The sequence below is a fragment of the Neopsephotus bourkii genome, unplaced genomic scaffold (assembly GCF_033783945.1).
Source record: "Neopsephotus bourkii isolate Nb327-2 ecotype Australia unplaced genomic scaffold, CSIRO-AGI_Nbou_v1 NB_908, whole genome shotgun sequence".
NCBI classification, from domain to species: Eukaryota; Metazoa; Chordata; class Aves; order Psittaciformes; family Psittacidae; genus Neopsephotus; species Neopsephotus bourkii.
The window spans coordinates 1,961,025-1,976,142 of NW_026901402.1; the positions used below are offsets into that span (position 1 = coordinate 1,961,025).

General features: G+C 35.0%; 1 protein-coding gene across 1 annotated transcript in view; it reads left to right on the top strand.

The window, feature by feature from the left end:
• Positions 1 to 15,118, top strand: part of SNTG2 (syntrophin gamma 2) — a 208,919-nt gene that overhangs the window by 48,552 nt on the left and 145,249 nt on the right. Inside the window, exons 4-5 of the mRNA XM_061357528.1 lie at positions 12,561 to 12,617; positions 12,716 to 12,773. Of these exons, the coding sequence (XP_061213512.1) occupies positions 12,561 to 12,617; positions 12,716 to 12,773 (115 nt within the window). The remainder of the gene's footprint in view (positions 1 to 12,560; positions 12,618 to 12,715; positions 12,774 to 15,118) is intronic.

Genomic DNA, 15,118 nt, shown 5'->3' on the forward strand with positions numbered 1-15,118 from the left:
ATGTAGAGAAATGAGAGGAAAAGAGCATGCTTTGTGAAATTTAAGATATGTATAAAAAAGTAATGTAAATAGAACTTTTCCTTAGCATTCAAATATTTCACAGTAGACAAGATGGCTTTCAAATATCTGTAAAAATATTTATGGAAGTGGGAAATAATATTTTCCAGTGTTTTATTATATACTGTTACATTTATAAAAGTAATTTTTATATCACTATAGAGAATATTTGTGTATTTTATATTTATGTGATTAAAAATGTGATCTTTCCATCATATTGTATTTCAGAGCTTTAGTCTTGGCAAATCTAAGCATTCTAAGCAAGTCTTCATGACATAGTATTGTGTTTTGGGTGTTCTGATTCATAAGAAAAAGGAGAATTAATGGATGCCTCAGAATTAGTGCATACTCACAAAAGCCAGGACCAAAGGTATTGACAGAAATGGTGTACAGAAAATAGACTTTAAAAAAAAAAAAAAGGTATTTTTTCCCCCATATTTATCATTATTCTCAAAAAGGAATTAATTGTATGACAGACAGGGAGAGATCCATTTTCAGTTAAAGGAAAAACAGGGAGGAATTAATTTTTATACTTTATACTTCATTATGCTATGGTTTTCCTTTAGCTTTTTGCAATTCTGCATACTAAAATTAATTTCTTACACACAGCGCCTCACCTTAATATTCCTTGGTTTTCTTCCATGTATATTTCTATCATCCTTCTGTTGTCAGACCACAGTTTTATGCCTCACTTCTTTTCATAAGATTTTTTTTAATTTAGCTTTGTATTATATTCCTTCATCATCTTCCCTCCTTCCCCCCCCCCCCCCCCTCGCTAATTCCACTTGCAAAGTAAGAAAAATAAAAGAAATGCAACTGGCTTTTTATCAAAATCAGTCCTTCTCACAGAGCTGAATTGTCTCTGACTTGGTCAGCAGTCAGGCAAACAGTTTTCTAATGCAAGCTCCTGGCATCTTGATTGGAAGACGACTCCTCAGAGGCTTATGCGAGTCTAATAGAATTACAATAGCAAAAACCTTTGCATCCTGGGTGCCCAATTGTCCAGCTTCACAAGCTGTGTCTTAGCTGGACTTTATCAGAATGAAATAAGGTGGGTGAATAGGGAAGAAAAATAGCAAGATTAGCTGTTGTGTTGACTCAAAAAACAGAAACAGTGCCTGAAAGTGCTGTTTAAATCCCTGATAAGATTGCTATGGCTTTTTTTTTTTTTTTTTTTATAACTCAGATACTAATAAGGACAGAGAAGAATGTTATTTTAGCAAACCCCTAGGGAATGGATCTGCATTAAAGTCTAAACTTCAATTATTATATAACTGAACGAAAATTCTGTCTAGACAACTACTAATACAAGTGTTTGCCCAGTGCCTGTTCTACCATTATTGGTATGGTATTTTAGTCTAAAATTATTTTTTAAGAAGCTAATAACATTTTCTCTCTTTTTGGAAACATCAAGTAAGCTACAGCTCCTGAGAGGGCAGTATTAAGGACTTGTGGAGATGCACAGACACGGCACATGCAGTTTGATCAAAGTGGCAAACTGTGAAGTTTGCATTTTTCTAATGCTCCACTGATTTCTGAAGATTTTTGTATACTCACTAATTTTAATAAAGGCTCGGGCCATATAAGTAGTAACACTAGTGAGTAAGGAAGCAATCAAAACTCAGTGCTTTCTGGCTTCTAATTAAGTATTCTTTGACCCTGGTCTGCCACATACTTGAAGAAGGAGTATCTCTGTCACTGTCTTAGGTGACGGCACTACAGTTCATCTGACATGCTGTGTGATTACATCCTATGATATCTTCGCGTATCAGCGTAAGGCTTATTTATAATAAGCTTTATTATGTAGATGCCTGTATCATTAGACTTGGTGATTAATCATAATCCAGTGGCATCTCTTGTTAGAGTGCTGCATGCACTCTTCTCTCAGTATGATGTTTCTTCTAAATTCCATCTGGGAACAGTTTGATCAAGAACAACCCTACTTTAGTTTAAATTCCATATTTCTATGAAGAGAGTCAGACAGTAGGTGGGCTGCAGCCACCAGGGAGGTGAAAGTTTGCTGCTGATCAATGAGAATTGAGGGTTATGTGAGCAGAAGTGGAAACCTCTGTATGTGGCAGAATGTTAAATAAATGTAAAACAATTTGCTGGGGAAGATCTAGGGCTGGAGAGATAGAGGGCGAGAGCTGAGCAAATCCTCATCATGAGAACACATCTTGAGGAGAAAAGTCCCTGAAGGATTTCATGTATGTTTCTGCACCACATCTTCTTTTGTTGTTTTTGGATATGTAACAAAGAGCAGGATGTCTGCATTTTATGATATATTTTACTGGGTCTCACATTCTTACAAGATCTGGTTCTTCAATTATTTTTTATCTTGTAACTTCCTTGTGGTAGCTTCAAGAGTTGCTGAAGAAAATGAAGATTAGATACTGCTGGTATGTTAAGTACCTATCTTTATTTTCTTACCCCTTCCGGTGTCAGACTGTTTCTTCCCTTGTGTCCATACAGGACAGGTTGCAGGCTTCTCTTTTAACTCTTCATATTATATTTTCTTGGTTTGCTTTTTCCTTTCCTCTGCATGTTTCCCAAGGCCCTGGGTGGCACGTTCTGCTTTTATTGCCATCATTGCCTAAGACTGGCTTTTATTTTCTGTTGTCAACCTGTCATGTAGGACCTGTTCTAAATTTGACGTTTTATGTTGAACAAATAAGGAAGCCTTTTGAGGCTGCTTTCCAGTAAATGACAGATACAACTACAGTAGTGTAGAATAAAATGTGTGGATATATATACATATATATACATATATATATATATATATAAAAGTGCTCTGAACATTGCAGCAATAAAGGATTTCTTTGTGCTGTTTCTTATCTCCTGTTTATCCACTTACGTTACTTAAGGAATAGTCTGTATGCTTTGATGAGATTGCAGACTCACTAGTCATGCTCTGGTCCTCCTACAGAGTAAACGTTTCTCCACAGGGGTGATAGTGACTGTGAGGAAAGCAGATTGATCATGCCTAAATATTGCTTCTAACCCCAAATTTACATTTTATGCTTCCACTGTGCAAATATATGAATTTCATCCCTAAAAATTGAGTTTGTACATGGCTAGCAGCTCAGTGTCTATAAATCTTAGCCTTTCACAGAGAGTAGGCTGTTTTTTTTTAATGCAGTTTGCTTGTCTTTGAGCATATGGAAATTTTTTCAGTCAGCAGCTATATGCTCTAGTGTTTTCATGCATCAGCACAAGGCAGAAGTTTTACTCAGATGTGCAATTGGACAGTATGAATTTCCTTTAATACTTAGAGCATTACAAAAAATGTCCTTTGAGCTTTGTGTTTCTTGTTCAGACTGAAAATACATTTCCAAAATAAATATTCTTCCACTGTAGATTAAGTTCAGATGTGATGGCCAGCCTGCTTGCTCAAAGAACTGCTTGACATGCAAGCAGATCAAACTGCCTGTCAAACAGCAGGTAAATATAGCTTCTCTTTCCATTGCTGCTACGTTTGACACTAGTCAATGCATTTGTTTCTTAGAATTTATATGCTAGGTAATATTATAGCCAAATTGTTACTCCAGTTTTTAAAGCAGTAGCTGTTACAGAGCCAGTATTGCTTTGAGAAACAAACAATCTTTGAAAACTTGAAACAATAAAAGGTCTTAGAAAGTTAAGAATATTTCATGTTGCTATCCTGGCCAATTACAGTTTTAATAATTACGTTCCTTCCATTCAGATGTACCCTGAAGTTTCATGCAGGGCATTTATTCTTTCTCTAATCTCCTAGAAAGAATAAACAAAACAGGTCTACTATGTGGTATGCTATGGGGGATACAATTACTTCCGCTTTGCAGCACAACTGGAATTAATGATTACAGTATACACATAGCCTTCAGAATGAAGAGTTTTAACAAACTGTAGATATTATTAAAAGATGTCATTAGCAAAACAAAACATTAGTTAAAAAGAAAAAAAAATGTATTTCAAACTTCCTGTTCAGATTGATAATCAGTACACATTCTAGTTTTCCTTGCTTGTAATATAGCCATCATACAGTCAACTTTAGCTCTGTATTGTTTGTTAAATTGTTTTTGGTTTTTAAGACAGTTACAGATGTCTTCCTCACTTTAGCCTCAAACCATAAATAAATTAACTTGGAAAGAAAAATTTTATCTAGACTGCAGGCAACTAAAAAGTGAAGTTGTTTGCTTGACTGAGACACAAACACTGGGTTTGCAGCTGCAAATGAGCATATTATCATTAATGTCAAAAAAAAAAAGGATTTTTCCACAAGTATTGCAGTACAGTTTTGGCAAGAAGTGTTGGAGTATATTCTTCTGTAGTTGCTTGCAAAACTAGTGTGGGGTTCTATCCAAATTTTGTAGTCCTGAAATTTTGTAATTGCATAAGTTCAGAACTGAGTCAGGTCTGAAATCTACTGAGCCCACTTCTTCCAACAGCAGCTGCTAACGTTTCCCTAGAAGAGCCAAGCAGGGCAAGAATATGTGATCCTTCTTTTAACGTGTTCCCTGCCCCAAGTTTTTCAGTGCCTTCCTGTGCAAAATGCAGTTTTATATTGGCTCTTAACAGATATTTTTTTGCTACAGCTCTCCAGTATCCCCTTGAACACATGTAGACTTTCAACATCCAACATTTTTATTTCTTACCAGACTCCAGAATCTGCTATACATTGCACAAAGAATCATCTGGGCATTTTTTGGTCTAATGGAACCCTTTGTTATAGTTTTTCTCACTGTCTGCAGATTTTATTCTCTCCCCTTTCCTCCCCCAGTTCTAATTTATTTAGTGCAGGCCTTAAGTTTCCTAAGCCTTAATTGGAAACTTTTATTAAAAAAATGGGATTTTAGTTTCAGTGTTGTAGTCTTCATGTACCAAGGGTTTATTGAGAAGTATCACTCCAGTGTGTCTGCTTTCATCCATGCATTCCTTTAATACTAGGGTGAATGATATGTGACCCTGGCGATTTGCTACTGTTATTTACTGAATTGACTTTTAAAGTTGTTTCAGATTCATACAGACCCATACATCCTTTGTGCTACAAAGCATGTTGGAAGAACATCTCCAGTTTTTTTTCATGCTAATGAAAAGTGTTCATTTATCTTCCCTCCAGTAGCCTTATTAGCTGAGTATGCCTTTTATATCTTGATCATTAATCAACCCTGTAGTTTTTTTGGCAGACCTCCTGCTCTTGGTAGATTTGAAGGTGTATTATAAACTTTTATTCTTTTTGGCAGTTTTTGAAACACTCTTTCCTGTTGCTGCCTTATTTTGTTTTTCGATTTTATTTGCTTGTATTTCCTTGTTTTGTTTTTGTACGAATAAAATGTCCATCACTCTACATGTAATAACCTCTCTTAACCTCCTCTTTAGCCATGCAGTTTTCCTTTCCCTATTAAGTCCTTTTAATAAGTGGCATTCATTGGCTCTGTGCTTCCTGTGTGGTACCCTTAACTACTTTTCACACTGCCTATAACTTTTTCATTTTCTTAGCTGCCCTATTCATTTTTCCTTTCAACAAGCTTCCTCACTTTTTCATAGTTCCCTTCTTGGGTTTGCAGGTGATTGTTGAATGTAAAGTACATAGCAGTTGCTATTACACAGTAGCTTTTCATCCATAAAAAAATTAACTAGATCCTACATGCTATACTCAGGACCAGGGCAAGTACTTAGTCTTACCTTGTGAGCTCCATGAAGCAGTGACTGATAGAGAGACATGGTGTTTGTTGACTGCATTATGTGCTTTTGTGTATCTCTGTCTGATCTACTAGAAGTCTTAACACCACTGCATTTCTCATTCCTGTTGCTTTTTTGCATATCTCATTGTTATCATCCTAGTTGAGTGGTTGCTAGTAAACATTCTTGCTTGTCTTTAGCCAGGATTCTGTTGATTTACTTGTTGAGGTAGTTGCAGTATTAGTTTTCATTTAAGTCCTTTGTAGCATAAGGCATTTACTCTGCTGCTTATGTAGCCTATTTTGCCTTTCTTATATACATCCCATAATTAGAAATTTTTGTACAACTCCAGAGTGCTTATACCTTTATTTACTTCAGATTTAGTACAATTTTGGTTTTGTTCCTGGAGCTCTGGTTTATATTTCCTGTTTATATTTTTCCCTTCCCAACCTGTACTTCACTTCAAGACACAGAAAACCTCTGTTTATATCCATAACAGAAACATCATCTGTAATTTTACTGTCTTCTGTACCTATCAAAGTTTCCAATACTGCAGTTTAAAACTTTAGGTGTGGCTTTCCTGAATTTTAAGTACCAGCAGCTTTGGTTCCTTTACAGTTCAGATGAGGCTGTGCCTCCTGCACAGGTTCTGTGCGTTTAAAAAATGGCTTCAGCTTCTGATAAACCTGAATCCATCTTCCTTAAGCCTTCTCTGTAGGAATGCATTAAGATCTTCCCTATCTCCTCAACCCTACAGGGACTATTGGAAGAGTTTTGGACAGCCTTACTGTAGAAGTCCAGGTCTCTTGCTTCCTTTCTTCTTAGCTATTTTTTCTATCTAGGACTTAGTTCCTGTGTTTCCCTACATTTTTGGTACAAATGCAGACCAAACCTGCCTAGTGTTTCTTGGGCTAAACAAGGGTTCCTGTTGGATGTGACACCTTGTACATGTTCAGGTATCCATTTTGGAATCATCTCGCTTGAGTCATAAATGTATCTATCTATTTGCTTAATGGTCATCTACCACCATTACAACTGTCTGGGATCTCCACTTTAAGGAGGGCATTCGCCTTTCAAGAAAGTACACTGACATAATCTGTTATGAGAAACTACTAATGGAATTACTTCTCCACTAGCACAGACATCTGCTTCTGTCATGGCTTTTGGCTCTCTGCTTTATGCCTGTGGCTGGGCATTAGCACTATTACAGATTTCTGTTCCCTATGGATCACTTTAATTTCAAGTTCATTTCAGTGTACAGGCCTGGAATCAAATAGTTGGTGGAAACTTTATTGTCACCTCTATAAATTGAAAACAGGTTTCTATTTTATACTTCACTTGAAACATACTGTATGTGCACGCAGTTCTGTTCTCACAGAGGTCATCTTAACCATGCTGAAACCTGGGTATTTAATCCAGAGCTGTATAGCGGGTTAAGTTCTAATGCAAGCAATTCTTGATAACATATTGTCAGTTAGTCTTGCCCTTCCAACTTTGCACAGCTGATAGGTTGAAGGAAAAAAACAGAGGCAGGCAGACAGCATTACCTTTAGTAAAATAGTCCACATTCAGGAATTATGTTACCAGTAGTTGCTCAAGTGTGCAACCAGAAAATTCTGGTTTGGCAGCTAGTGTTGTCAGTTGGACTTGTTTTTGTGAAACCTGAATTTGGCTAATCTTTGTTCATACCAGCATTAGTATATTTATTACATAGTTTATAAAATGATTTATTAGTGTGATGCTATTAGAATTGTATCTGTAGTGCCAGGTATAGAAGCATCATCATTTAGAGTATATTAAGAGATTTATTTTTGAAATGTTCTTTGGACTTTGTCTCACTATGGAACAGCTGTCAAAATGTTACATGCTTTTCTATCTGAATTTAAATAAAATCTACTACTAAGATGTATATTATTTTAAATGTATGCTTTTACTGTACATGACATCCAATGCCACGAGAACTTATAGGGATAATTAGAAATTTTTAATTTACGTCTGTCTTTGTAGTTAATGTATATCAGTGTCCTTTTCCTTTCTGTTTATGGACTGCATACTATCATACATAGGTCTATGTGACTTTATCTCTTCTAGAAAATAAAACACATGCTGTAGCACTAGTTCAACATTGGCCCACAGTTGTCTATGTGAGAGCAGTCTCTGGCTGCATTTTGACTTGTGCCAAATTGTCTATAATGGGTGTTGGTGTACTCTTTGTCTCGGTTTTGACCAATGTCAGTTGCAGCTCTCTTAAACAATGCCTCAGACCAAATCAGGAGATGACATGTGTCATGTAGTGTTCCAGTTAAGCAGTATTAGTCGTAATGTTTTCAAGGAAAGAAAATTTGGTAGTGTTGGTTGAGAGTTTTACTGTGTTGCTTTGCTGGGGAAAATCCTCCAGCCTGCTTTATTTTAGCATAGGCATGGTTTGTAAGACAGGAATAGTAAGACAGTCTGTTCTTTGGTTTCAAGAAGTGAAAAGTATCTTCCTGAATTTTGAGTTGCAAGATGAACAAAATTAAATAAAGGTCCTGAAAAAAGAATAGGATAACAGGATAATTTAAAGGGGACAGAGTGTAGGGTAATTACTGTTTAGCATGCTTTCCTACAAAACCTGAAGTTTAATTCAGCAGGTATCTAAAGTTGAATCTCCTCTAAATTACTCACAGATTTTTTCTCTAAATTACCGTTTCTTTTTTTTTTTTTGAGTAGTGAGCATCTATTTTATCAATTTAATGGTCCAAATGAACAACTAAATGGAAACTAGCCTATAGTGACCCATGTGAATTTGTAGGTTTTACCAAAAAAAAATAAATAATTAATTTCCTCCTTTAAAATGAAGTTGCAAAGTCAAATATTAGAAAGTTAGAATTATGCCAAATTAACACTGTTTATCAGGCATTAGGTGTATCTCTTCTAATCTGAAATTATAATGGGTTAAAATGCTGAACATTCAAAGCTAAGGCTGAAGCTGGTCAACTAGATACTTTGAACAGATAAAGTTCATACAAATACTTAGAAAAAATATTAAGGCATTTCACATCACTAGAATAGCTTTCCCTGGGTCTTTGTGTGCCTGCATTCTTGCCCTGTAGAATGAGGATATATATGCAGGCTGGGAAACTAATTTAAATATGTAGATGTACCTAAATACTGGACTGCTTACTAGGACAAAACAAACCCTAAGTATTTTAGTGATACTATGTTTAGAACTAAATTAAAGTTGTGTTCATGAAATAAGATGACAGATTATGCTTTAAATAAGGAGGATGAAAGAAATAGCTGTACACTGTAAGGTCTCAAAGCTATGTTACTACTAGAATAGTGTTTCTTAAAAAGTCTAGTTGTGGTGTGTCATACTACCAGAGTTTAAAAACTTGTCTGGATGTGTCTGTTTTCCACTTCAAATCACTGAAATTTTCACTGTATCTGTCTGTAAGAGTTACTTGTCTTCTGCCGAGGAAGACGCTTTAAAACTGTGCTTAACCATCTCTGAAAAGTGCTTTGAAAAAGGTAAATATATTTAACTCCTGGCATCTGTTTCACTACTACACAAATCTCTCAAGGTATTTGGTGTTCCTGTGGCTTTTGCCTGCTACCTCTCCAATTTTTTTGCATCATTTTCAAAATAAGCGTATCAGAACTACCTGTATTATTTAAAGTGGGGATCACTGCCAGATGCAGAAATAATTTATAGTCTTTCTGCTCCTTCTTAACATTCTCCCAGTGATGCAGCATTACACCAGTGATTTTGGCCATGACTTTTTGCGGGAATGTAGGTTTTTCTCATAGTCTTCATGACTTATGTTTAGTTTTTTTTTGGAAAACCAAATTCTGCAGATAGAGTCCTTTTCTCTATTTGTTTCAGCTGTTTTCTTAATTACAAGGATGACCTTAAATGACCTTAAAGTTCTGTATGCTTGGAGCCTGTCCATCATTACCCTTATTACAAGTGTAGTTCCTAAAACTTTATTGCAATTAATGTAGATTTTTTTTCAGATTGCTGGTTTTAATTTTTTTAAAGGTAATCTATGTACTGTCATTATCCCACAAGAAGCATAGCCACTAAATATTTCCTTTATCTCCATTACATTTTGATTTGTTTTCTTTTTTAGTTAGCTAATTTACAGGTGCTTAAACTACACAATATTATTTTAAATTGTTTTACATTTTTTATCAAGTTTTTTAAGGGTGTCAGATCAATGCCTTGCTAGGTCATTACAAGGCTGGTACTCTGTCATCAAGCTTTTAAATTTCATAGCAAGTATTCATGTAATTTGAGAAGGCTTTTTCCACAAAACTTTTCCTCTTTAAAATTATTTCTCTATAAATCCTTGCGAATTGGTTTTACCATTAATCCATAATGGAATGGATAGTTCATTGCCAGATTTATGATCATCTGACCTTAAAGTATTGTAATATAATGAAAATCTATGGCTCTATTTATATATTTCCAATATTGACTCAGTATTAATTTTAGTCTAATATCCTGGAATTGTACACTGTTCAACTTGTTGAAATTCAAAATCAATAAAAAAAATAAAAATCTATCTGTGTCAGCTTATGTAGATGATTTTGGTTATGACCCTTGATGATCCTCAGCTTTTGGCATTTTACTTTTACATATCCTTAAAGAAAAGAAGTTTTTTGCATTTTTCAAATGTAGCTCTAATTAAAAAAATCTGTTACAAAGGAAATTATGAGGTCCATGATAAATACCTTATTTCAAAGTGTCTTTCATAGAAATATTAAAGCTCTGAAATAAGCAATGCTATGAACTATGAAATCATAAAAATGATTATTACAATGTTATATAAAGAAATTGCTTCATAGGGCTACAATCTCAATTATATCATCAGTATTATAATTTGAAATGTGCCTATCAACCATATGAAAATAAGTTAGTGTCAGTTGAGTATGTAAGACGCCAATAAATAATACTTTGCTTGTCTTTCATAAAATGGCTAAAAGTATCCATGTAATGGTTTTGCATTTGTTGTTTGATAATGCTAAAGCAATCTGAGCTATCAAAATATTTATTCCATCATCCCTATGTGATGGGACATATTGGGATAATTTGTTTACAAGGTATAAGCATAGGTGAAAAGAAACATGAATTAAACAAGCAGACAGGATTTATGTCATAGGATTTTTTTTCTTGGAAACAAGTCACTGAATTTAAAGGTAGAGTCATAGAATCATAGAATAGTTAGGGTTGGAAAGGACCTTAAGATCATCTAGTTCCAACCCCCCCTGCCATAGGTAGGGACACCTCACTCTAAACCATGTCACACAAGGCTCTGTCCAACTTGGCCTTGGGCATTGCCAGGGATGGAGCATTCACAACTTCCCTGGGCAACCCATTCCAGTTCCTCACCACCCATACAGTAAAGAACTTCTTTATATCCAATCTAAACTTCCCCTGTTTAAGTTTTAACCCGTTACCCTTTGTCCTATCACTACAGACCCTAATGAAGAATCCTTCCCCAGCATCCTTATAAGCCCCCTTCAGATACCAGCAGGCTGCTATGAGGTCTCCACGCAGCCTTCTCTTCTCCAGGCTGAACAACCCCATATTCTAATTCAGATTGAATCAGAGCTTTGTTAGTGCATATGATAATTTAGATAAAAATTTTTGATGCAATTCAAAATTAAGAAAAAAAAAATTTTATGCAATTCAAAATTAAGAAAACCTATGAAACAATCTGAATTACCATAGATTTCAATAGAGCTGATTTATATCATCTGAAATTTATGGGCTTGACTACTGAAATAATAATTTATATTTAGCAGAATTAGCAAAATTGTAAAATACCCAACAGGAAATATATACATATAGGAGTAATCTCATATATATTTTCTTATCCACTGAAATGGAAAAAATAAGTAATCATAGAATCACAGTATGGTTTGGGTAGGAAGGGAACCCTAAAGATCATCTATTTCCAAAATCCCTTTCCCAGGCAGAGACACCTTCCACTAGACCGGGTTGCTCAAAGCCTTTTCCAACCTGGCCTTGAACACTGCCAGGGATGGAGCAGCCACAGCTTCTCTGGGCAACCTGTGCCAGTGCCTCACAAAGGTTGATTCACAGGAATTAACCTTTTCCTAATATCTGACCCATATATAACCTCCTATATGTTCAGGAAGTTCTGTAAAGATGTCATTCTCTGCAGTGTTGTTCAGCATGTTGCAAAAAAAATTCCCCACAACTCTATAATTACTGTCAGCCGACGAAGTGCTATTATTATGTTGTCAGGCACCAAGAGTTAACATACTAATGAAATGTCAAATTCAGCATACTGTTAAACATATGATAGGTTGCTGTAGAAAAATATTGATAAATGCTTTCTTCTTTATGCACTTAAATATGAAACACAATAAAATAAACATTTGAAGCAGATTTTCACTAAAAGTCTTTTGGCATATGCTAGAAAAATTGGTAAAGGTCTGAAGACATGGATTAGAAAATGTTGGTATTTGTGACTGAAAAATGAGACTAAATATCATGCATACGTGATAACTATGAAAATACATATCCCAAAGCAAAAGCATGTAAAAGGTTTCTGTTTAGGAAGAATATCACTTAAGAGATACAAAAAAACCCCATACTGAAAGTCTGCATGCAGAATTTACACACAAATTCTGCTCTCTATGGTAAGGAATTAAATAAGTGCCTATAAATCGGTGTTGAATGGTACTTCAGAACTGGATCACTTAGATTCTAGGCTGTCTTTGAGAAAGAATTTTTTAGAAGAAAAAATAAAAAATTTTAAAACCATCTTCTATGCTTACTCAGATATTGTGTTTTCACCTGAATTTATTTTTTCTACAATTTTTTAAAGCACAGAACTGTTACACTTCGTAGACAACCAGTTGGTGGCTTGGGCTTAAGCATAAAGGTATGGATCCCTTCTCATTTCTTCTTTTAATTTTTTTAGTACAGCTAATTCCCATCAGTGTTAACTGAGATCCCATGGTTAATACGTGTCTTTTACAGGGTGGTGCTGAGCACAAAGTGCCTGTCGTCATATCAAAAATATTTAAAGACCAAGCAGGTAACTTATATTTATGTTATTTACTTACACAGTGCTGTAGTATATATGGATTGCTTTGAAAAATTAAATTCTCTTTAAACTGAGAATTAAAACACGTGTGGCTCACTCTTTCAGCCTTACACTATCTTTAAGATATTCTGTAATGTCCAAAAGGTCCATGTGCCTTTGTGCTGAATTCAAAATCTATTATCTTTTCAAGTCTTTAGGATCTATACTTGCAATTTTACTGGTAAGTAATGGTTTCTGAAAACATATTTTTTTTTACTGCAGTAAGACAGTTGTGTTGTAAACAAAATATTGAATGTTACCTTTGGAAACAAAACTGTGACATAGGAAATCTACTGATGCACTTAATTTTAATAACACTGCGGATAAAAAAATACAAACCAGAAATATTTTTTTCCCCACACAATAATTCACTGCTATGTGGCATGACTAACTGTGCCTAGTTGCAAGCAGAGAGTGATTCGTAATGTTTATTATGGTTATGATATCACAAGTTTTAAATCAGTGTAGTCTATCCCAGTTAAGTATTACACTGACATTTATCTAGCAAGAGGAACCTTTGACTGATTTTGGTAAGATGAAGAGCTGCACTGGAAAACAAAGGGGCTCTTCAGTAAGTTTCACGTGAGTGGGCAGTGCCTTGAAATGTGAACTAAGGGTCTTAGCTGATGAAAAACAAAGTCATGTTTTCTTCTCTGTTAGACATGGATGTGGGGGCTAGTTTGTTATTTTCTTTGCTGAGGCATTCTTTTACATATTTGAAGATTCAGTGTGTTTGTGTTATAAGATTCTATGTGTTTCCTCTCTTCTCTAGAGTAAATCTGTGCATTTCATCTAACCTTTCCTGCAAGAAAAGACAGAGCAGTGCACTGTGACCCTCAGGGCATGTCCTGCACCTTAAACAACTCAGAGCCACTGACGCTATATTTTGAATTCATCAGCCTCTCTTCCTGCTTTGCTGCAGTGGAGATTAAGCACATTTGCTTGACAAGCCTCTTGCTTCACTAGCTCACAGACTGTGCTTGGTTTTCTCCTCTGCGTTTTCTTCAGGGGGTCCTTATTTTGCTTGAAAAGTAATTACTTCAATATTATCATATTAATTAGTAAATAATAGTGGTGAAGAGAGTATGTTCAAATTTATCTCACATATGAACTTGAGCGACTATTTCTGTTTTAAGATTCTAGTGCTTTAATGTTAGAGGAAATAATCTGGTAGTATTATTTAAGGGAAAATAAGGATTTAAAAAATATATGCATTCTTTCTCCCTACTTATATATGTTTTATACATCTGGGAAAATATTTATGTTGTATAAAATGAGAGGAGATGTCAAGCATGAGGGAAGGATGAGACTCATACAGAGTTATCTCAAACCAAATTTCGGACTTCTGTATTTTCCTAGAGTGAATAAATCACCAATTTTCACTGATTATTTCATTCGACTTTCACTATACAGGGTACTTATAACAGTGAAACTGATTGGCTAGCTTCAAAGGTGGCTTTGAGTCAAGCAATGAAATTAGTTGCTGCTTCAAGCAAATATACTGAATTTAAAAATAAATTAAAAAAAAAGTCATATCATGGCAACTTTTGTTTCATGTATCATGTAACATTTGAAAATACATCAGTTACCTGATAAGAAGTGATTTCTTATCAGGAATTTTACTACGATGGATTTTAAAATTCTCCTTACTGACCAAAGTACTGATTTTCTAAAAGTCTGATAACTCCTGATAGTTTTGTGAAATGCAGTGCCTGTTATATGAAAACTCTGCAAGGTCATGTTTTCACCCTTACTTTGTTGGGGTATGGTACTGTTTTATGGTTCTAAGGCTAGAAGTATAAAAAGGAGTTGCTTGGTTTTTATAGCTGTATAACCTTTGTGCTATCCTAAAGAATGTAGTCAGCTAACTTTGTATTCTTTAAATTTTTCAGATATAGGAGAAGTGATTTTGTTGGTATTGACCTTAAGCAGCAGCTGAAGGCATTTGGACTTCAGTTGTTGAGGCAGGATGAATATTTCAATTGGATTTTATTTCATTATTCAACATAAGCACTTCTGTAGCGCAACAGTAATAAATATTATTCTTACAGGTTTTGACTGGCTTAGAGATCTCTTGGCTGTGATCACTGTGTTTATAACTTCCAGTTTAAGTTATCCTAGTTCACTCTATTCAATAAGACTTTCCTTGAATGAGTTCACTGAAACATACATAGAAACTCAATTCAAGAGCATAACTTTGCATTTCTGAAAGACAAGATTAAGTGATCATTCATTGTTGGAGACTAATGTGCAATGTATTACAAATCACAGGAAGAATGTCTTGAGATTTTCCTGAG